At 49.7% G+C, this 24,656-nt stretch overlaps 1 protein-coding gene across 7 annotated transcripts in view; it reads right to left on the bottom strand.

Annotated features, from left to right (window-relative positions):
* The window catches only part of PTPRN2 (protein tyrosine phosphatase receptor type N2), a 697,234-nt gene that overhangs the window by 505,890 nt on the left and 166,688 nt on the right, over positions 1-24,656 (bottom strand). For 6 of the 7 annotated variants that reach the window (XM_067041729.1, XM_067041728.1, XM_067041727.1 and 3 more), the window contains exon 3: positions 18,260-18,373. The exons of the other annotated variant lie outside the window; for it this stretch is intronic. In XM_067041729.1, the coding sequence (XP_066897830.1) occupies positions 18,260-18,373 (114 nt within the window). The remainder of the gene's footprint in view (positions 1-18,259; positions 18,374-24,656) is intronic. 7 annotated transcript variants of the gene reach the window in all.

Here is a 24,656-nt window from a genome sequence, read left to right as displayed (position 1 = left end):
GACGTGGAACAGCAAATAAAAACACCAGAGTCGGCGGAGGGGCGGCGTGGAGGGAACGTGTGCTGCCTTAGCTCCTGCGCTTCCCCAGCGCTGGGCCTGCCCTTCCGGAGCCCGCACGGGGACAGCGTGCCAGCCCCTGCTCAGGGCGGCTTCTGGGCTCCCTGCCGGGAGGCTCCACAACCCCACCTTCCTTTTCCTATCTGCTTGTGCTAGTTTGCACCCAACTGTAAAAAGCTGGACAAATGTGTATATTCAGAATCCCAAGCAGTTAACCACAGTACCCAATTCTGATTTATCGTTTTAGCCCCTGAGACAGGATATGCTCTCGAGTCATAACTGACCCACAGAATGGTCACACCCAGCCAGCAGTCCATCCGCTGAGGACGCCCAGTCCTCCTCCCCGGCCGCCCAGCTCACTCCGGCGTGAGCTGAGCACGTCCACGTGGAAGGGAAGGCTCTCCGTAACTCAGTGTGGGTGACAAAGGGCTCCAGCACTTCCTGAGCACTCGGTGAACGGCACCACCCGCGTCACCTGGCATCGGAACAACCCTGTGAGACGGTGTTACTGTATTTCATCCATGCTAAGAAAGTTTGATTTTGAGACAGACCATCACTTCAGTGTTGCTAAGAAAAAGCCAAAATGTTGCCGGATACATGACGGCGTGCCATGGATGTACGATGCACCCCTGATCTCAGGGGTGTTCAGATGTGAACACGAAGTGCGTCTGAGAAACGACGGAACTCCCCGCAGAGGCTGTGGGGTGCGCTCGTGCCGCACACATGCCTCCCCGGGGCTCGGCCTCGGACGCGGGCAGGCCGGCAAGCTCTCAGCTGGAGCCCTGTCTGCTCCGTTCCCGCAGCCACGGGGAACGGCCTCTCCCCAGGTCACCTCCCCTAGCCTCCTCCTGGCAGAGCGTAGCCCAGGGCCCTGGACCTCGTTGGGCACAGAGGCCCAGCCCCGTGCCCCCATGGGGGCACCTCCGAAGGTTGAGCCCAGCTCCAGACCCAGAGCTCCTCTGGGCTCCGCCCGGTACCTCCTGCGCGGCATCGCCCTCGAGGCCCCCCTCGGCCCAACCGGCCTCCCATCACCTGCACAGGTGTTATGCCCTGGGCACTCTCCAAGGACCTGACCGCAGCAAACCTCTGTTTCAGTGTCTGGTTCCAGCGCGCCCGACCAAAGGCGTGGGGTGCTGCCTGCACCCCACAGGTAGGAAATGGAAACCAGGAGAGCTTAGGTACTGTCACAGCGTGTGTGCCGAGCTGACGTGGCCCGCTCGGGGCACAGCTGGAGCTGATGCTTCCTCCTGACTCCAAACCCACCCCCTTCTCTCTCTACAGCGGTTCTTAGAGTGTGGCCTGAGGGCCTCCATGGGTCCTGAGGCTCTAAGGTGGGCATTAGGTCAAAATTATTTTCATAAAATACTAAGGCACTATTTATCCTTTTCATTTTATTTTCTCTTACGCTGGAATTTTCCAGAGGCTACGTGGGTGGAAATTGCCTAGAATCAGTGCAGAAGCAGATATGAGTACCCAACTGTTTTCTCTTGAGGCAAACATTAAAGAAATATGCAAAAAAATTAAAACGAAACAAAAACATAACACTTAGCACATTTTAAAAAATGTTTTGGAAGACAGAGTTACTATGGTTATTATGTAACAAGTTTATTATGACTATTTTTATTTTAAACGGAATTAAAAACAGCTTTTTAAAATTTTCTCAATTTTAACTTTCTAAAACAGTAAACGCAGATAGCACTAACCCACAAAAATGCAGAAGCTCTTTGGGGTCTTCAATAATTTTTAATAGTATGAAGGGTTCCTGAGATCAGAATTTTGAGAACTACTGTTCTACACTCTGCTGTTGGGAGTTCTAACCTCAGCTCTGCACCAACTAAGTGACACTGGGAACATCCTTTGTGCCTCTGGTTTTTTTTTAATGTACTAAATAAAAAGGTGCATTCCTCTTACAGCAAAAAGAAAGCATGGGTGGAATATTGAAATTATAACTATTTAAAATTATACTCTCCTATACTATACTGAGTATTGCTATTCCGTGTTATTATTTGAAAATTATAACAAAATATATCATATTAACTTACTGTATAGGGTTAAAATGATGTCAAACGTGCAATGTGAAAATCTTAAAACATTCAGATAAAAAATTTAAGACACTCGTAGGGAGAAAGTAATTCGTATGCTTGTATTTAAAACAAGTTTTAGGTAATTCAGAGACTCTTAGTCCCATTTTATAGGAAAAGAGATATTCAGACACTGGCATCACCTGGGGAATGTTTAAGAGATGCAGACGGCAGGCCCCATGTGAAACCATTCAAGTTAGAATCTTTGGGGGATAAGGCTCAGACATCCTCTTTTTTGAGGCTTCCCAAGTTATGTTAGTGTGGTGCCAGGGCTGAAACTGCTGCTCTGAAGGCAGAGCAGCTCACTTCCTTCAGTGCAGAGTAATGCAATGGATGTTTTCAACAAGGAAAGGGCAACAGATGAAATAGGCATTCATTTCCATGTCAGACAGAAGAGAGAGGATATATATATATATATATAGCCTCATATATATACAGAGAGAGAGAGGACAGAAGTTGGTTGAGTGATCAGTTAATTCTGGGAAGATGGATGTGGCCACGGCTGCAATGCTTTAGATAATCCCCAACTGCCACATAAAAGTAGACATAGCAACCAGGTGGTGAGCAAAACCCAGGACCACATTTATATCAAATATAAGTGAAGTTATCTCCAAGGACAGGTAACCCCAAGACAATATGCAGAAAGAGGACTAGAGACAAGGAAGCCCAAGAAGCGAACTCTGGGCATCAGTAAAATGGCAGCCCTTCATAAAAACAGTGAGAAAAACAAAGACGGTCAGAATCAACTTTTTCAAAACTCTGGAAATCAAGGCTGGCAGGAATCTGGGGGAAGCATTTACTCAAGAAAGATGACTGATTCTCAGTAAGAACGGTGAACTTCCTGGCTTGGTAGCTTGCCCTATTTCCATCACCTTCTCCACCTCCACCACAGCCTGGAAATGCACAGCCACAATCACAGTGAAAACAGAAGCCTGGCAGCCATGGGAAACGGCAGGACAGGCTGGAGCTCCTCAAAGCCTCACTGCCAGAAGACCGTCACTATCTGACCCGGCTGTGGTTCCCTAGAAGACCCGACTTGTCTTTATTTAATCTGACTCACAGCTCATCATGTGTGAAAGCCTCGTCCCCCGGGGCAGTTGTTGAAAACATTTAGAGGCATGTTGAACGTCTCAGCTGCCTCAGGTGGGGGTTAACAGTTGGGGCAAACAAGAGACGAACCAAGAATCTGTTAGGAAAACCTCAGGAATGAGATATCCACAGGGGATTTGCAGAGCTCTCCCACAATCCTGGGAATCTGGATGGCCACACGCATGCCCAGGGCTGCGCATGTGCTCAGGAAAAACACGAGAAGACCCCCAGTGCTCACCTCCGGATGCCCTTGAGGCTCTGAGCAGCCAGTGGGAAGCAAAGCCCAAGGAAGAGCTCTCAGCTGCCTGGCTGAGTGTTGAGGGTGTGCACATATAGAACCTTCAGCAAAGCCTAGAGACTTACTGATTCCAGGTGTTTAAGGAAACCAGTAGAGTCATGATCTGACCACTAAGTTAGCTGAGCCAAGACTTCAGTGGCCACACACAACAGAGAGTACAGACTTTACAGCGTTAGTTTACCAGAGTCACTAAACAAATAGACAATAACAAATAGTAACAACAACAACAAACCTTGAGTAGGGGGAAGTCCCGATTTCTAGAGCTGCCATGCTGTATCATTTAAAATATCCAGTTTTCAATGGAAATTTTGGGGACCTGCAAAGAAACAAGAGAGTATGCTCCTCCACGCCATGAGGGATGTGGGATCTCGATTCTCCAGGGATCAAGCCCGCATCCCCTGCTCTGGAAGCGTGGAGTCTTAAGCACTGTACTGCCAGGGAAGTCCCCCAGTGATCTTAAAAAATGAAAGTGTATTCTACTCCTGAATCTTAGTGAGTCACTGTAATCGTCAATAAGAACACATTTTCTTTGTTAGGAAAAAAAAAAAAAAAGAAAGAAAGAAAGTATGCTCCATACATAGAGGAGGAAAACAACCAATAAAAACTGTCCCTGAGAAACTGGATATTGAACTTACTAGACAGAGACTTTACATGAGCTATTTTAAATATGTTCAAAACACTGAAGGATACCACGTCTAAAGAACTCATGGAGAGAATGAGAACAACGTGTCATCAAATAGAAAATACCAATAAAGAGGTAAAAATAATATTTAAAAAATAGAAATTCTTCAGTTAAAAATTATAATAACTGAAATGAAAAGTCCACTAGAAGAGCTGAACAGCAGATCTGAGCAGGCAGAGAAAGAATCAGCAATCTTGAGGATAATCAGTTGAGATCATCCAGTCTGAGGAACAGAAAGAAAAAAGAATGACGAAAAACGAACAGAGCCTATGAAACGTCATCAGATACACCAACATACACATAACAGAAGTCTCAGAAGGAGGAGAAAGAGAGATGGGCCAGAAAGAATACTTAAAGACACAATGACCTAAACTCCCCAAATTCGATGAAAACTATGAATCAGCACATCCGATAAGCTTAAGAAATCCGAAGTAGGAAAAAGTCAGAGATCCACATGTAGACACATCAGCATCAAACTGACAAAAGCCAGAGTGAGAATCTTGAAAGCAGCAAGAGAGAAGCAACTCATCCCATACAATGGATCCCCAACAATATTAACAACTCACTTTTCATCAGAAACTGTGGAAGCCACAGGCAGTGAGATGACACATTGAAAATCTTAAAAGAAAGACTGTCAACCAAGAATTCTATATCCAGCAAAACTATCTTTCAAAAATGAAGACAAACAAAAACAGAGAATCCATCGTTAGCAAACCTTCTCTAAAGGAAATGCCTAAGGAAGTACTTCAGACAAAAACAAAAGGAAACTAGATAATAACTCACATCCAAATGAAGAAATAACAAGCACAAGAAAAGGTAACTATGTGTGTAAACATAAACAACAGAATAAATGTATTTTGTGTATCTAACCTTTTATTTGCTTCTGAGTTAAAAGCAGCTACATAAGGCAATAATTATAAATCTGTGTTGAGAGATACATAATGTATAAAAATATAATTTGTGTGACAATAACAGCAAAAAGGAGGAGGGATAGAAGAAATACATGAATAAAGTTTTTGTATACTATTGAAATCGAGTTGTATTAATATAAATTAGATGTTATAAATTAAGATATTAATTGTAATCCCCAGGGCAAGCACTAAAAAAATTGTAAAAAATTAATATAATGACAAGGAATTTTAAATGATACACTAGAAGATAACTATTAAACAAAAGAAGACAGTAACGGAGGAATATAAAAACCAAAAACCAAAAAGCATTAAACAGAAAAACAAATAGCAAAACAGAAGACATAAATCCTACCTAATCAGTAATTGCATTAATGTAAATGGGTTAAATATTCCAAGTAAAAGTCAAAGATTGGTAGAATAGACTTTGAAAGCATGATCCAAGTATATGCTATGAGAAGCACATTTTATTTTCAAAGACACAGATAGTTGAAATTAAAAGGATGAAAAAAGAAATGTCATTACATAGTAACCAGGGACATCCCTGGTGGCGCAGTGGATGAGCCTCCGTGCTCCCAGTGCACAGGGCCTGGATTCAATTCCTGGTGGGGGAACTAGATCCCACATGCATGCCGCAGTGAAGCATTCACATGCCACAACTAGGGAGCCCCTGCCTGCCACAAATAAGAACCAGTGCAACCAAATAAATAAATAAATAAATATTTTTAAAAATAATAACCAAAAAAGAACTGGAGTGTCTATACTAATATTAGATGCAATCAACTTTAAGACCAAAGGTGTTGCTAGAGATAAAAGGTCAATCTACCAAGAAAGTATAATAATTATAAATATGTAGGCACCTAACAACCGAGCTCCAATGTACGAAAAGAAAAACTGTCAGAATCGAAGGGAGAAATAGACAATAAGAGTCAGAGATTTCAATACCACACTTTCAATAATGGATAGAGCAACTAAAGAAAAGACCAGCAAGAAAACAGAGGACTTGGACGACACTGCAAACCAACTAGACCTAACAGACATTACAGAACACACCGCACAACACAGCAAAATACATATTCTTTTCAAACGCACATGGAATATTCTTAGAGAGAAACCATATTTTAGGTCATAAAACAAGTATAAAGTTACTATATATGACCCAGAAATTCCACTCTAGGTAAATACCCAAAAGAATTGAAAACCTATGTTGTCCCAAAAACTTGTACTGAGTACTCATAACAATACTGTTCATAATGGCCAAAAACAGAACGATTCAAATGTCCACCAACCGATGAATGGATAAACAAAATGTGGTATATCCAGGCAACAGAATATTATTCAGCCTTAACAAGGAACACAGTACTGATACATGCTGCAGAACGAACGCAACTTGAAAACATGATGCCGAGGAAAAGAAAGCTAGACACAAGAAGCCCACGTTTGTATGAACTCAGTTATATGAAATGTCCAAAACAGGCAAATCCATTAAGAGGGACACTAGATCAGTGGTGGCTAGGAGTTGGGGGCGGGGCATGCACGGGAAGAGCGAGTGGGTCCTGAGTCATCTTTTTTTTTTTTTTTTTTTTTTTTGCGGTATGCGGGCCTCTCACTGTTGTGGCCTCTCCCGTTGCGGAGCACAGGCTCCGGACGCGCAGGCCTAGCGGCCATGGCTCACGGGCTTAGTTGCTCCGCGGCATGTGGGATCTTCCCGGACCAGGGCACGAACCCGTGTCTCCTGCATCGGCAGGCGGATTCTCAACCACTGCGCCACCAGGGAAGCCCCTGAGTCATCTTTGAGGTTTCTTTTCTGATAAAGGCTAGTGGTGATGAACAACGTCATGAACATACTAAAAACTACTGAACTGTACACTTCCAAAGAGTTCGTCTGTGGCACGTCAATTCTACCACAATAATATATAAAAAGAAGTAACCTGCCACATGCTTTGTGACACTGCACCAAAAAAAAAAAAAAAAAAAAAGCACAGAAGGGAGAGCTCCACAGAGTTAGAAAAGCTTTAGAAACCCAGCCTCCTTCTAAACGTTCAGGGAAACTAAGAGCAACGAAAAATTGCAGGCATCAAATCCCATAAAAAGTTACCAGGAGGAGACGAAAAAGAAGAAACAGAATAACATCACTACAGACAATGGGAAAGCAGGCCAGAAAGGAGCAGTGGGCAGTGACATACAGCTCCTCGGGGACTCGGGATCAGATGAGGGTCACGGCGAGGTTACAGCACACGCTCACCACAAGACCCGGCACTAAGGGAAACAGACACAACTATAAAAACAAATGGGATAACAAATGCGCAAATGCAGAGGGGGCATAAGCAAAGGCAATCGGTAACTGTTCTCAGCACTAGCAGCTGGAAGAGATAGTCTTCATATTGTTTCTGAGGCTGTTGCCTGTGCAAAGTAGCATACACTAAGGCAATATTATGGCACCATTCCTTGTCCCCTGGAAAACCACCATTCTCACTGTGGAAGAAAGGAAATTTAAATATAATATTAAAAGTGTTGGGCTTCCCTGGTGGCGCAGTGGTTGAGAGTCCGCCTGCCGATGCAGGGGACGCGGGTTCGTGCCCCGGTCCGGGAAGATCCCACGTGCCGCGGAGCGGCTGGGCCCGTGAGCCATGGCCGCTGAGCCTGCGCGTCCGGAGCCTGTGCTCCGCAACGGGAGAGGCCACAGCAGTGAGAGGCCCGCGTACCGCAAAAAAAAAAAAAAAAAAAAAAAAAAAAAAAAAGAAAGTGTTACATAAACTTTGTAGTCCTAATTTGAATTAGAAATATCAGAATGAATTCATGAGGATATATATAAACGCATGTGTGTTTACATGTGTGTGTACACACACACGTACAGGTTGTGTACAATTTTCTGTGTCTGTGTTTCATTTTACAATAAAATGATTTAAAAGAGTCTTAAAAGGCAAGAGGCCTTAGTGATGGGACCCTACAGCTAGCTGATGTTGGAGATGAGCCTCAGATGTCCTGGCTCGCGGTCAGGGAATGGCCTGTCCCTGTGTGGCCACGCCTTCCCCGCTGTGCAGGTTTCCTGTGGAGTCAGGATGCACCTGTCCAACAAGACACCTACTGCTCACCAGGCGCCAGGGGTGCCAGTGCAGCAGCGAACAACCACAGCCAGGCCCTCAGAGCTCCTCACACACAACATCCAAAAGTAACGGTGTCAGAGAGGAGAGCAAAGCCAAGACGGACGCTTTACTTCACCGGGATGCGTGACATTGGAATGGAAAATTCCAGAATAAGAGCCCACCCCAAAAAGAAGCAGAGGGTGTATCGTGGGCCGGCAGGCGGGGTGAGGAGGGGAGACAGGCGGCCAGGACAGGTGAGGTAGAGAGCCGGTGTCGCGGGCGAGGTGGTGGATGCTGAGGACGTTTACGCGAACGAGCAAAGACTGAGACACGCAGGTTTGGGAAGGGGTGTGAACGGAACGAACGGTCCCCTTCTGGTGCGTGCTCCTTTCCAGCTGACTGGGTCTGGAGCCGGGCGGAGGCCATGCTGGAGATAAACTGCAGGAGGCCCCAGCACACAGGTGACCCTCAGGGCCCCCCACCAAAAGGAGTGGCTTCTGACACTGGACGGGTGACACCCCCCAGCAGCCATGACCTGCGTGGTCTGCTTCACCACCCGCCTCCAGAAACCACAATCTTTCCTCTGTCTGGGGTCCGGTCAGTGCTCTTCTCTGCCGCCAAAGGAATCCTGCCCTGTGCTGGGTAGTGTGCTGGGCCCTGGGCCCTTAAAAGCCTCACAGAAACTCAAATGCAGAAACAATGTCCCTTAGTGGTCACTGAGGCTCCTCAAAGCCGAGCTGTGTGAGGCTACAGCGCCACCCAGGGGAGGGGTTGGTGGGACCCAGCCCTGGCCTCGTTGCCCCCTTACCACACGGCACCTAAACCCCAAAACTGCTGCCTGCCCGCCACGTGGGCCTGTTTAAAACTGAACTTTGAAGCTCAAGTTGGTTATCTGGGAAGCAGGTGGTTTAACAGGAGTTCCTTTCACAGAAACGGCCTAGAATATGGAGAAGTTAGAAGCACCCTGGGTGCAGGGTGGGCAAGGGGGCTGCGAGAACGGAGGACCCTTCACCACCTCTATCTCCCCTCCACTTGCCGTCCACCCTTGCTGGTGCCTGGGCCATATTTCCAGCAGGAGTGAACGTCCAGCTGGACATCACGTAATCCTGTGAAGGGCAAGTGTCACTTCGTGACCAGGACCCATCCTCACGTGCTCCCCTCCACCCCACAGCGCGAGCCCACCTGGAGCTCGGGCTGGTGGCCTTGGCTGGACCCCAGCAAGAAGGGGTGACCCCAGTTTCTAAGGGCACAGGGCAGGTGTTCCAACAGCAGCCAACAGGTGAGTGAGTGCACGTCACTGGAGCCAAGGTTGCTGCCGCACGGGAGCCGAGTCTCGGCCCGAATGACCACCTGTGCAGCCCACGCTGGTTTCCCACGTTCCATTCCATATGATTAGGGGATCTCTTTTAATTCTCTTTTAGGGAAATGCGACATTGCGTCAGATTGCTAATTTTTGCTTTTTTTTGTTTTTTGCTTTTGACATACAGCTCAATACCCCAGGGGACTCTTGCCAGGAAATAAATCCATAGATGTTTCCATGACAGGAAATCATGTGCCAAAGAGTGACATTTATATGCTGAATTTTAATGGCTTGTCAGAATAAGGGAAATGTATTCTTTTTAATTTAATACATGAGGAAACTTACACAAGCCTCTTAGAGAGCTTCATCCACCAGAGGGCAGACAGCAGAAGCAAGAAGAACTACAATCCTGCAGCCTGTGGAACAAAAACCACATTCACAGAAAGATACACAAGATGAAAAGGCAGAGGGCTATGTACCAGATCAACCTTCCAGAAAAAGAATTCAAAATAATGATAGTGAAGATGATCCAGGACCGAGAACAAATGGAGGCAAAGATCTAGAAGATGCAAGAAATGTTTAACAAAGATCTAGAAGAATTAAGGAACAAACAAACAGAGATGAACAATACAATAACTGAAATGAAAAATACACTAGAAGGAATCAATACCAGAATAACTGAGGCAGAAGAATGGATAAGTGATCTGAAAGACAGAATGGTGGAATTCACTGCTGCGGAACAGAATAATGAAAAAAAATGAAGACAGCCTAAGAGAACTCTGGGACAACATTAAACGCAACAACATTTGCATTATATGGGTCCCAGAAGGAGAAAAGAGGGAGAAAGGACCTGAGAAAATATTTGAAGAGATTATAGTCGAAAACTTCCCTAACATGGGAAAGGAAATAGCCACCCAAGTCCAGGAAGCGCAGAGAGTCCCATCAGGATAAACCAAAGGAGAAACATGCCGAGACACATAATAATCAAATTGGCAAAAATTAAAGACAAAGAAAACTTATTGAAAGCAGCAAGGGAAAAACAACAAATAACATACAAGGGAACTCCCATAAGATTAACAGCTGATTTCTCAGCAGAAACTCTACAAGCCAGAAGGGAGTGCCACGATATACTTAAAGTGATGAAAGGGAAGAACCTACAACCAAGATTACTCTACCCGGCAAGGATCTCATTCAGATTCGAAGGAGAAATCAAAAACTTTACAGACAAGCAAAAGCTAAGAGAATTCAGCACCACCAAACCAGCTCTACAACAAATGCTAAAGGAACTTCTCTAAGTGGGAAATACAAGAGAAGAAAAGGACCTACAAAAACAAACCCAAAACAATTGAGAAAATGGTCATAGGAACATACATATTGATAATTATCTTAAACTTGAATGGATTAAATGCTCCAACTAAAAGACACAGGCTTGCTGAATGGATACAAAAACAAGACTCATATATATGCTGTCTACAAGAGACCCACTTCAGACCTAGGGACACATGCAGACTAAAAGCGAGGGATAGAAAAAGATATTCCATGCAAATGGAAATCAAAAGAAAGCTGGAGTAGCTATACTCATATCAGATAAAATAGACTTTAAAATAAAGAATGTTACAAGAGACAAGGAAGGACACTACATAATGATCAAGGGATCAATCCAAGAAGAAGATATAACAATTATAAATATATATACACCTAACATCGGAGCACCTCAATACCTAAGGCAACTGCTAACAGCTCTAAAAGAGGAAATCGACAGTAACACAATAATAGTGGGGGACTTGAACACCTCACTTACACCAATGGACAGATCATCCAAACAGAAAATTCATAAGGAAACACAAGCTTTAAATGACACAACAGACCAGATAGATTTGATATTTATAGGACATTCCATCCAAAAACAGCAGATTACACTTTCTTCTCAAGTGCACACAGAACGTTCTCCAGGATAGATCACATCTTGGGTCATAAATCAAGCCTCAGTAAACTTAAGAAAACTGAAATCATATCAAGCATCTTCTCTGACCACAACACTATGAGATTAGAAATGAATTACAGGGAGAAAAAAGTAAAAAACACATAGACACATGGAGGTTAAACAGTGCGTTACTAAATAACCAAGAGATCACTGAAGAAATCAAAGAGGAAATAAAAAAATACCTAGAGACAAATGACAATGAAAACACGGCGATCTAAAACCTATGGGATGTGGCCAAAGCAGTTCTAAGAGGGAAGTTTATAGCTATACAAGCCTACCTCAAGAAACAAGAAAAGGGCTTCCCTGGTGGCGCAGTGATTGAGAGTCCGCCTGCCGATGCAGGGGACACGGGTTCGTGCCCCGGTCCGGGAAGATCCCATATGCCCCGCGGAGCGGCTGGGCCCGTGAGGCATGGCCGCTGAGCCTGAGCCTCCGCAGCCTGTGCTCTGCAATGGGAGAGGCTACAACAGTGAGAGGCCTGCGTATCGCAAAAAAAAAAAAAAAAGAAACAAAAATCTCAAATAAACAATCTAACCTTACACCTAAAGGAAGTAGAGAAAGAAGAACAAACAAAACCCAAAGTTAGCAGAAGGACACTCTTTCACATAAATCACAGCAAGATCCTTTTTGATCCACCTCCTACAGTAAAGGAAATAAAAACAAAAATAAACAAATGGGACCTAATGAAACTTAAAAGCTTTTGCACAGCAAAGGAAACTATAAACAAGACGAAAAGACAGCCCTCAGAATGGGAGAAAATATTTGCAAGCAAATCAATGGACAAAGGATTCATCTCCAAAATATATAAACAGCTCATAAAGCCGAATATTAAAAAAAAAAAAACCCAACCCAAAAATGGGCAGAAGACCTAAATAGACATTTCTCCAAAGAAGACATACAGATGGCCAAGAAGCACATGAAAAGCTGCTCAACATCACTAATTATTAGAGAAATGCAAACCAATACTACAATGAGGTATCACCTCACACCAGTTAGAATGGACATCATCAGAAAATCTACAAACAACAAATGCTGGAGAGGGTGTGGAGAAAAGGGAATCCTCTTGCACTATTTGCGGGAATGTAAATTGATACAGCCACTATGGAGAACAGTATGGAGGTTCCTTTAAAAACTAAAAATAGAATTCCCATATGACCCAGCAATGCCACTACCGGGCATATACCCAGAGGAAACCACAATTCAAAAAGACACATGCACCCCAATGTTCACTGCAGCAGTATTTACAACAGCCAGGTCATGGAAGCAACCTAAATGCCCATCGACAGACGAGTGGATAAAGAAGATGTGGTACATATATACAATGGAATATTACTCAGCCATAAAAAGGAACGAAATTGGGTCATTTGTAGAGACGTGGCTGGATCTAGAGACTGTCATACAGAGTGAAGCAAGTCAGAAAGAGAAAAACAAATATCGTGTATTAACACATGTATGTGGAACCTAGAGAAATGGTACAGATGAACCGGTTTGCAGGGCAAAAGCTGAGACACAGATGTAGAGAACAAACGTATGGACACCACAGCGGGGAAAGCCGCGGGGGGGTGGGGATGGTGGTGTGCTGAACTGGGAGATTGGGATTGACATCTAGACACTGATGTGTATAAAATTGATGACTAAGAAGAACCTGCTGTATAAAAAAATAAATAAAATTATATTTAAAAATTTTTAAAAAACAACTAATACTAAAGTTTCTTTGGGTTATTTGTATGAAAATACGTTAATATAAATGTTTCAGACTTTACATGAAATTCCTAAAAATCTTTAAAAAAAATAATACACGAGAGAACAATGTGTCCACCCATGAAACATTGCTTCCTGCAGGAGACAAGGATAGTGAATAAAAGTGAACACATTCTGCTCCTTGACGTATGTATTTACACTGAAGAAGCAAGTTGCACAGTTAAACCGCATTTTCCCTTTCTTCTTCAAGAGGAAGGCCCTGCGGCGAGCTGCCGTCCGTCTCTGAGAGCAGACCCTCATCTCTGCGGAGGGGCCGTGATGAGGCCGGGCAGTACCAATAGCAACTCGCAGCCGTCTCTGCCGTGGACGCGGCTGCCGAGGCTGCGAGACGGCAGGGAGGCTGGATCCTGTAATTTTCCGCACGAGAGGGTAAAAACATGAGTCCCAGCCGTCAGGCTCTCCAGTTGGATGATGATTTTCCCCAAGATCCATCATCACACCCCACAACATCTGCAGGCCTGACCTCCAGACACGGACCCCCACACCCAAGGACGGTGGGCAGTCTGGAGGGGAGTCTACCCGGAAGGCCCGGGGCCGCCACCTCCAGCGTGCTGGCCAGGGAGGGGAGAGGCAGAGAAGGAGTCCTGGCCTCAGCCGCCCAGGGAGGGGGAGGGCAGCACAGAGAGCTGCAGCATTAGCCGGCGGAGCGGCCCAGGGAGAAACACAGAATCATGTCCAGAAAGTACTAGAACAAGCAGCCGAGGAGAGCACAAATGTCCCCATGATGCTTCTTTTCAACCTAGCCTATAAAACCTTATTTCACGCCTACACCTCCAGGCTTACTAGGGCAAGTCCTCCACTGCCGCTAAGACAGAAGGAGACACAACGTGCCACCAGGTACAAACTAATAGAGCGCAACGCCATGGGCCTGTCCAGTCACTCAGACATGCCCTCTGGTGGCCTAGCAGCAAAGAGCCACCAGCAGCAAACGCTAAAACACGCCCCCAGCCAGGACCCCAAGCCCCAAAGAAGTCCTCCAGCTTCTGTGCGAGGCGCCACAGGGCTCGCGAGACGCCGAGCGCAACCCGCTCAGGACTGGCGGGGGAATCAGCTTAAAAACGGGGTGTTCCCGGGAGGGACCAGGTGTTCAGGGAGGGACTGAGTTGGGCTCAGGAAGGACAGGAATGCGGCTCCAGGCCCCGACTGTCCTTCCCGCCTGTCCCCTTGCATCGTGATCACGGGGAACCTCCAGACTGGCTCCCATAGGGCACAGCCGCGCTCGTCGGTCAGCGAGCGGACCTGTGTTATGATCATCATCGTCACCACTGTGCTAAGGAAAGAACTAGAACATATCCTCATCCCTCGGAAAATGGCTGTTTTTCTGGCATTTGAACTGATGCACAGAGCTAACCAACTTAGCAGAAACTTTGCAATAATTCCACTGGAAAAAAAATAGGTGGGTATGATCTGTGTGATAGCTCCATAAATTAGAAACAGAGTGTCAAATAAATAATATTTAACACTTGGAAATACTTACGTTTATAAAAGGGTTTAAAATATTTTACTTGATTTCAGCGTTTGACCTTCACAACAGCCCTGTTTGATCATCCACATTTACCAGACGAAGAAACTGCCCCTCAGAGAGGTGTAGTAACTCCCCTCCCCTCCACACCCGCTGCCAGGAGACACGCAGGCAGTTAATCACGAAACTAAACGTGCTCTCACCAAACGACCCAGCAATCACACTCCTCGGTATTTACCCAAAGGTGCCGAAAACTCATGTCCACACAACCCTGCCTACAGACGTTTATAGCAGCTTATTCATAACTGCCAACACTTGCAAGCAACAAAGATGTCTTTCAGTAGGTCAACTGATACATAAGTTGGTCCACTCAGACAATGGAATATTATTCGGCGCTAAAAAGAAACAAGCCGTCAAGCCTTGAAAAGTCATGGAAGAAACTTCAAAGCATATGACTAACTGAGAGAAGCCAATCTGAAAAGGTTACATACTGTATGATCCCAACTATATGACATTCTGGAAAAGGCAGTTAAAAGATGAGTGGCGGGCTTCCCCGGTGGCGCAGTGGTTGGGAGTCCGCCTGCCGACGCAGGGGACGCGGGTTCGTGCCCCGGTCCGGGAAGATCCCACGTGCCGCGGAGCGGCTGGGCCCGTGAGCCGTGGCCGCTGCGCCTGCGCGTCCGGAGCCTGTGCTCCGCAATGGGAGAGGCCACGGCAGTGAGAGGCCCGTGTACCGGAAAAAAAAAAAAAAAAAAAAAAAAAGATGAGTGGCTGCCAAGGATTGGCGGGAGGGGAGGGGTGTACAGGTGGGGCACACAAGCTTTGGGGGGCAGTGAAACTACTCTCTGCAATTCCATGATGGCAGATGCATGACATTACACGTCGGTCAACACCCGCAGAACGTACACAACAGAAAGTTCACCCTGATGTAAACTGTGGATGTTAGTAGATGATAATGTATCCGTATGGACCCAGCAGTTGCAGTCAACGTACCACCCCAGCCAGACGCTGATAATGGAGAAAACCTCCTGAAGCGGGGGAGGGGCGCGTGCAAACGCCCTCCTCGCTCTGCTCTACCTCTCTGTAAATGTAAAGCTGCTCAAAACGATGAACTCTACTAACTTAAAAACTTATTTTCCGCTATGCTTTGCCTCCTCCATGAAGTGCTCTCCGTATGTCTCGAGCTCCCTTCGAAATGACTTCACGGTCTGACCCCGTGAGATTGAACCGCGACACACGCTGGATCCCCAGCGGCCTTGTAACAGCGCTGGGAACAGGCACGGGGGACTGCGACGGGGATACACGGACACATCCTGACCAAGCTGGGACGCTGAATGCTCAAAACTGCTCTGCCAGGAGAAGCACCCCTTCCTCTCAGGAGGAACCTCGAATGCCCCCCAGCTGGTGGCCTTGCTGCCCCGCTGACCCTCCACCTCTCTGTGCATCTCAACCCACATCTGCATGGCAGGCCCAGCAGGCCCAGAGGGTGAGGCACGGCCACAGAGAGAGTGCAAAGCACATGAAAGAATTGCATGATGTTGCCAATTTGTAGCAACAGAAACACACGTGGGGATGGATCTTCAGGGTGTGAGGTCAGGGTGGAATGAAGAGAGATTGGACCCGGCGGAGTTCACTGATATGGGCCCCTAAGCACAGATTCTCCGGCCAACGGCTCCAGCAGTCTCCACCGCTGGTTGACATAAATAGGGACACAAGGTCCCTACTGAAGTGAAGTGGAAACACCAGAACTCCCTTTTTACGTGACAGAGGCATGTGCCCAAAGGCTTAGCGAGATCAGCACAATCGACCTGCCAGTGACCCCAGGAGGGTCCAGAGGGCACGAGAAATAAGTTCACGGGTCCCAGCATCCTCGAAGAGCTCACGGTGACGCCCGCACGTGTCAGGAATACACTGGGAGCAGCTTCCATTCATCTGGGACCCCTGATGCACCAGGATGATGGGGCCTTGGGAAGTCAGGGGCCAAGTGGGGGCACTTAAGTACCAAAGAGAAGGGGATGTGGTCACCACCGAGCGCTTATCAGAAGAAAGTGGCCCATGAGGCCTGCGGCATTGGTTAGCTGCTGCTGGCAGTGTTCCTAGAGCTGGACGAGATGGGCTTTCCGCCAGCATCCAGGGACCTGCACCAGCAGGAAAGTTCTACATCTACTGAATCGCCAAAATAGTCACAGCCCCTCCACCAGTTTCCACACTTGGAAACTCCATGTCACAGACCAGAGCTCCTCGAAGGATGGGTGGGAGCAGGCCCCCTGGAGGAAAGACTGCTACACGAGCCAGACGCTATCCTGTTCATCTCTCCCCCAGCCTCCAAAAGGGACCTGCAGCCTTCTACCGGGGCAGCTGTGCACTGAGGAAAAGGACATCAGCAGACTCTTCAGTGACCGCTGGACACTGGCCCTCAACTGACAGTAATACCAGAAGACCCAAAACGTCACCAAGGCTCGCCAGGCACAGAGGGGCTTATGGGGCAGGTGAGCAAAGCCATCCTGCGGTTACTCCCCGGCTCTGGAACGCACACACTCCGCGGCTGCCAGAATCCCCACCCCGTCCCCTGACCTGCGGAGTGAGGGTATCACGTGGGAAAGGCACTCAAAGTACCTCCACTTAAGACCACCACCCGCCACAGTTTCCACTTATGGCATCACAGACCGAAAGCAACACCCCGTTCCCGGAGGGACTCTGCAGAGGTGTGTGCCGCCACCAAGGAGGGTGACGACCCCACGCCCGTCCGCGGACGGCGGCGGGCTCCACGAAGGGACCCGCATGGGGCCGCCTGCTGCCGCCGCCAAACGTCTTCTCTGCTGGAACGGGTGGCCCAGCCCACGGCACCTGCTCCCCCCACCGCGGGGGCGCTCATCCAAGAAAGCCCGCTCTCACGGGCCAGGACAGCCATGCCGCCACGTGTCAGCGCTCCAGCCCTCGGCGCCGTCCGGGGCTCCGGGGCCCTGATCGCCTTTCGTCTCACAGGCTCGCACCGGGACACTGAGGACACTGTGGGCAGGAGGCAGCCACGGCCCCACGTGCCCGGGTGAGACGCCTACGCTAGGGGGGTCCACGGCAGACCCGATGCTGCAGGAGCCCGGGGAGGCCGCGGCAGGTGAATCTCAGTGCGGACCCTCAGGGTTCACCCTCTGCAGAAAACGCCTCTCCCGACGAAGCTGCCCCCAGCCTGCTCCTGGGCCTCATTCAAGACTGCACGCTCGACCGTGGGCCACCGAGCAGCCGGGCGGCTCGGCTGGGACCCTAGGAATGGGGCTCCGGCGGCACGGTCGCTACGACACACACGGCCGCCCCCCCACCCTCACTGCCCCACAGCGCCGGCCACGGCTGCCGGGACCACCTGCTCACCCAGGAGGGACCCAGGCCACCTGCCCTCCGCCCATCACACGCTGGCTGGCTCGGCCCTTTTCTAACTCCCCACCACCTAAGAGGCCGAGGGTTCTTAAGAAGAAGCAACATGTCTGCTGAGCACCTGGCGCCGCAGCGGCCGCTGGCCCAGCGCCAGGACGCGGATTGGGCCCAGGCCCGCGTACCTGTGTGGGAGAGCGCCTGCAGGGTGGCTGTCAGGTGCTGCAGGACCCCTGGCGGCACTTCGTAGTGATGCACGTCTACGGCCGGAGACTCCTGACACCGTCCAAACGCTCCGTCTGCAACAAAGGGAGGCAGGTCAGCTAAGAGAGGAGAGAGACAGGCGGCCAGGAAGCCCCGGCCACGCCCCGCGGCGACGCTCCGAGGAGCTGCCGGCATCAGAAGCACCTGCAAAGTAACAGTGTTTTAAGTGAAAAGCAGGCCATCGTGGAGACCACAGACGCAAAGGCTGAGTCCCGCGTAGTTCGGGTTTCTAGTCGATTTTCCAGCCCTCCCTGCCCAGCCCCCGCCTTTTTGTCATTTGCCACCGGAGACGTTCACACTTTTGATGTGAAGCTTTGCTCCTGCCTGCCCAGTGACCAAAAGGTCAATAGTATTCAGGGCTGGTCTTCCAGATGAGAAACAGGGCGCCTAGGAACATAAGTGCCAGGCTGCAGGAGGCGCTGGTGGCGGGGGCCATGGAGCCCCGGCAGGGCTGGCTTCCAGGCGGCCTCCTCAGAACGCAGTGAGGAAGGGGGGGCTCCAGGAGCAGTGAGATATTCATGGGGACCCATTACCCTGCTCTGTCCTATTTGTCTGAAATGACAGACTCTGCTCATCAACATCTTTTCCAACCGCACCTTCTAATTAGTTTAGAACCTAATTAGTCTTTATTCAGCGAATTGTTCACTTTGAGACAAGCTCCCTATGGGGGTTCAAACATTCAAATCACCGCCTTGGGTACAGAAGGCTAATTCAGGACCCAGGGCCTCACCCAGGGTGGCATCTACAGCGTCAGGCTGGGCGCAGGGGGAAAGCACTTCCATTGTTCACTGCCTTTCAAATGCAACCAGTTTAATTAGCAGAAGCACATTTGCCCGGCGCCAGGCTGATCAGTAACTGCTGCTCGGATATCCCACATGTGCTTGAGGCGGACGGCCCCACGTGGGCAGCGGAGAATCATCGTTACGTGTCCTCTCGCAAGCACCTCCTGGATTTCCGTGGGCCTCTGCAAAGCCCAGAGAATCCAGGAGGCGGCCTGCCGGGCTGCCGGGCTGCTGGGAGCAGGAAGAGGACGGCCACGTGAGGAGTTCAACCCTCAGCCTCTGCCCCACCCCCCGGCGAGCGCCGCTGAAATTAACCCAACTGCCACCGGTGATCGGGGACAGTCGCCTCGGAGGGAGGGTCTCCTCCCCACTGCCAGCCCCCAGCAAGGTGCACGGTCTGCTCGGCTGGCACACAGACCGTAAGGGTCCCTGTTCTCTGCTTCTGTTTCACGCAAAGAACTCCACGCCCGTGGGTGGCGTGCGTGGGGTGCTGGGCGAGGAGAGAAAAGTGAGAACCCTTCAGGACACGCCCGGAACTTTCACTTCCCTCTTCAAATGGAAACATCTTGAAACCCGGGAACGGAAGGAGCATTAAAACGGTCCAACCCAACGTTTTAAAGATGAGAAACCCAGGCTGGTCGGGGAGGGGTCAGTAGCTGAGCTGAGCCGCAGGCAGAGAAATCAGGCCCGTATCCGCGACCAGCTGAGCGCCCGCGGGGAGCCCTGCTTCCGGGGGCGTGTCTGAGAGCCGCTTCCTGCAGGGAGCACCCCATCACCCAGGTTGTCACAGAGGAAGACGGGCAAAGACAATTTCCTCTCCGTTTGGGAGAATTCCAAGTAAATTATTTCCCTTCTACAGGGTAATGGCGTCATTCTTTAAATTTGATGTGTGGTGTACGACGTTGTCAATATATTCTGAGAAAAATATTCATCAGATTTTCTTGAAACCTTTCTTTTAAACATATATTTAGACTATAGATAACATGGTACATAATATTGTTTGTGCTTTTAGAAGTAGTTTTCGCTAATAATTTAATTGTTCGGATTGTCTGAAAGCTAACCCTGGATGCTCTTTGCCCCTAGACTCTAGCCATGCTGATGAGGTAGAGACACTGTCCCCAGTAGCTTTTTTTAATTAATAGACTTTATTTTTCAGAGCAGTGTTGGGTTCACAGCAAAATTAAGAGGAAGGTACACAGACTCCCCGTAAACCTGCTGCCCCCTTGCATGCACAGCCCCCCCATTATCAACACTCCCATCAAATGGTACATTTGTTACAGTTGACGAACCTACACTGACACACCATCAACCATACGGAACCCACGCTGGGGTTCACTCTCGGTGCTGTACTTCTACGGGCTTGAAAAAATGTATAAAGACTTGTATCCACTCCCACAGCGTCACACAGAGTATTCTCACTGCCCTAGAATTCTTCTGTGCCCCCCCGTTCATCCCCCCGTCCTCCCTGACACCAGCAACCAGTGATGTTTTTCACCGGCTCCATAAATTTGCCTTGTCCAGAATGTCATATGGCTGGAATCATACAGAATACAGCCTGCTCAGACTGGCTGCTTTCACTCGGTCATATTCATTGAAGCTTCCTCCATGTCTTTTTGAGGCTCGACAGCCATTTCTTATGACCACTGAATACTATTCCATTGCCTGGATGCACCACCGTTTATTCACCCATTCACCTACCAAAGGACATCTTGGTTACGTCCAGGTTTGGGCGGTTATGAATAAACCTGCTATAAACATCCATATGCAGGTTTTCACGTGGACATGTTTTCAGCTCCTCTGGGCAAATGCCAAGGAGCACAATGGCTGGATCCTGTGGTAAGAGTCTGCTTCGTTTTGTAACTAACCACCAAACTTTCGTCCCCCGTGGCTGCACCATGTGCGTTCCCACCAGCAGTGAGGGTTCCTGCTGTTCCACACCCTCGCCGGCATTTGGCGATGTCAGCGTCTGGGTTCTGGCTGTTCTAGTAGGTGTGCTGTGCTCATTATTGTTTTACCCAACGCATTTTTCAACAACGTCGTTCATCTTTACCACCATATTTAAAGGACACCAAGGTATAAGTGTACACGCATGTGTGTGCTATGTACTGTGTATCTACATATATGTGCGTGTTTTCATGCCTGCAAATGTGTGTAGGCATATGTAGATGTGTGTTGTGTATATGTACATGAATGTGTGTATATGTGTACATGTGTATGTATATGTGTCTACCTCCATGTGTGTATGGGTGTATACGTGTCTACTGTGTACGTACATGTTTATGTGTATAACGTGTGTGCATTGGTGCCCACGTGTATGTATGTGTGTATAGATACACACAGCCTCTAAGATTTGTTAAACGGCCAAACTCACCACAAGAACAAGGAAGCAGGCTTCCCTGGTGGCGCAGTGGTAGAGAATCCGCCTGCCAATGCAGGGGACACGGGTTCGTGCCCCGGTCCGGGAAGATCCCACGTGCCGCGGAGCGGCTGGGCCCGTGAGCCGTGGCCGCTGAGCCTGCGCTCCGCAGCGGGAGAGGCCGCAACAGTGAGAGGCCCACGTACGGCAAAAAAAAAAAAAAAGAACAAGGAAGCTGCTCTTCCAACCTCTAAACTCATCCCAGAAGCAGATGTTTCTAACACCTCTGTCCCAGAAACCTGGTTCCCTCACTTATTCCTCAACAAACAACTTCACTGCTGCTTTCTCCGCTTCCGCCGGAGGGCGGCGTACACTCTCGTCGGCACACCTCTGAGCATGTCCGGTCCCGTGTCCACAGCGAGCCTGTGAGGCCCCTTCCCTCTCCAATGAGTGGACTCGTCCCCGTGCGCACTGCTCTGTGCTGCCCCCGACGCCCGGACATGATGGCCCTGCTCTAACGTCCCGCCGGACCAACAGGCAGCACAGCCGTGGGACGTGCACTCGGAGCAAAGACGGACAAGCACGGCTCTGCTCTCAGGGCAGGTGGCCACACAGCACTAAGTACACGCAACTTATTCACCTCTAACTGTGACGTGGGCCGCGGTGGACAGGCTACGAGGACAGCACGAAGAAGGGGCACCAGCCCCGCGCCACAGGCAGAGGCCCCAGAGGAGCGGCGTCTAAGGAACGGGCTGGCCCGCGCGGGGCTGGCGAGGCCCTGCAGGCTGGGGAGCTGGACCTGCAGCGGGAAGGACGCGCCTGGCCACCGGGGCTCCGGGACCAAGAGGGACAGAGCTCCAAGGCTGGAGCAAGTGGGCAGGCAAGGCGGCCGTGAGGGCGCGGCGAGGGCTCGGCCTTCCTCCGGGGGCTGCAGGAGGCTGCCAGGGCCTTGCAGACAGGGGCCGCTCTCTGCCGGAAGCCACGGGGCTGAAGGGGGCTGCCCGTGCAGAGGGGGTGGCTCAGCGAGGGTGGTGGAGATGGAAGAGCTAGACGGACCCGTGGCCTTTTCGGAGGCGAGCCCGCAGGACAGGATGGTCCCACCCCCGTGTCTGCGTCCCAGAGAGGCCCCGGGCTCACGGCGGTGTTGTGAGAGGCGGCTCATAGCACGCGCGTTTCTCCAAAGCGGCAACAAAGGCCGCTTGAGGCTGGCCGGCGGAGGTGGGGAAACAGCAGCAGCCTCCTGACGGCCACTGGCCCCGAGCACTGCCCACGGGCCTCCAGGGGAGCGAGAGTGCGTTCTTCCAGGGAAGTCAGCCCCCAGACCTCTGTGGGAGGTGAGCACAGCAAGCACAGGTGCAGGCATGGACTTGAACTTCCCGAACTCGGGGAACTCAGCGGAACCCCGAGGCCGTCCCCACATCCCCCGTCCACTCTGCGGAGGAGAAGGCTGGGCCCCGCCGCCTCTGCGGACGGGGACTGGATGGGCCTGAAGACAGGGACGCGAGGGACGCCTGAGGCCCCGAGAGAGCAGGTGGCCATCTCCCAGCCAAGCAAGCACCACCGACCGGAAGCTCCGGGAGCAAAGGCTCTGTTCCGAGACCCTCTGATTCTCAGTCACCTAGAACTGGGAGGCAGATTTCTTCCACCGGAAAGGGAAAACATTAACAATTTTTGCGTTGGATTTTTGGAAGAATGTGAAACAACTGCTTGTTTAATATTGTCTGTTCATCTGTTTTCACCAGCTCTCCTCGGAGCACCGTTTCTACAGGCAAAAGTCATTTTCACTCGTAACCATCACTGTGTCCTCAATACCTATGCAGGCCCATCCCAAGGCCCTCCTCCCGGACCAGCTTTCCAGGCCACTTCCCCCTGAGAAGGTGGGACTGCATGTGGTGCCAGCCTCACCACCGCACGTCTGTGCACACACGTGCACTCACATCTCCATGTCGACAGGACCCCCCTCACCCCCCAACCCTTGGGCACCAACATACTTCTCTGGTCCAGGAGTGCCCGAGCTCCCAGAAGGCAGGCGTCACAGCTCCCACCTCTTAAACCTCGCAAGCGTCTGACACTGCACCCTGCAGCCACTGTGCATTAAATAAATATCTGTATCTGATTACCTGGTGTTTCTCCATTCGCCAGGAATAAAACAGAGATGCCCAGAGAAATGTATAACACCACTAGCTAGAACCCTAATCTCACGTAGATTTAGAAGTCTTCAACTCCCAGCAGATGACCTGGCTGGATTAAGGACCCGAATCACTGAGGCAAAACAGAAGGGGTCACGGTGGGGACAGCAGACGGGGAGCACGTGTCCCCATATTTTCTCAGCCAACACCACGCCCCCTCCCCGCTCATACTGTCAGGCTCAGGTGCTGGCTCCCCCCGAGCACATCCATTTCCCAGCCTCACACGTGGAGAAGGGGGGCCTAGTGGACCTCTGCCTGGGGGAGGGACACGTGGAGATGCTGAGCCTTCACCCTCAAGATGCCGTGGCTTTCAGGGACTGCTGCGTGCTGGGTGTCTCAGAGAACGACCCAGAACCATCAGGTCAGGCCAGTGGGCAGCCGTGGGCTGGAACAAGTCGGTTTAGGCTCCCCGAGACACTCAGTGATGTGCCTCGGGCTCGCGTTAAAGGACCTTCTAAGAAAAAAGCCTATGGAACCTAATCGTGCACCTGCTGAGAACAGTCACCCCCGGTTTCACTGCCACCTTTATCCTGAGACCACGGGAGGACCCCCGCCCCAGACCCCAGCGCTGGGATGGACTGCCTTCCACCTCCCAGGACCCTCTCTGCCTGGGCCCACCAGGTGGCTCCTGTCAGGTTACCAACGTTTCTCAGTTGTGCAGGCTTTGGTACTGTTCATTTCAGTGAAGTAAATATTTTCTTTGCTCCCGTAATATTCCATCCTCTTTCCTCCTTTTCTAAGGTCTTTGCCTGTTTTTGTTTGCTATATGTCTTTTTTACATTTCTTCATTATCTCTTTGGGAAGAGATCATAGGACGTGGGATTAATAAAGACGATGCGATCACCTAACCTCGACTCTCAAAGTGGGCTAATTAGCTGAGGACACATTTACAAATTATTGCAACGTACACAGCTGCTCAGTGATTGTGTGACTAGTTTATGCGCGTACATAACACACATGTGTAAACGTGTTATCTTGGTTCCCTGGAAAC

The sequence above is a fragment of the Kogia breviceps genome, chromosome 9, assembly GCF_026419965.1.
Source record: "Kogia breviceps isolate mKogBre1 chromosome 9, mKogBre1 haplotype 1, whole genome shotgun sequence".
NCBI classification, from domain to species: domain Eukaryota; kingdom Metazoa; phylum Chordata; class Mammalia; order Artiodactyla; family Physeteridae; genus Kogia; species Kogia breviceps.
Note: the sequence above shows the minus strand (reverse complement) of the source record. Positions and strands in the feature narration are given on the sequence as shown.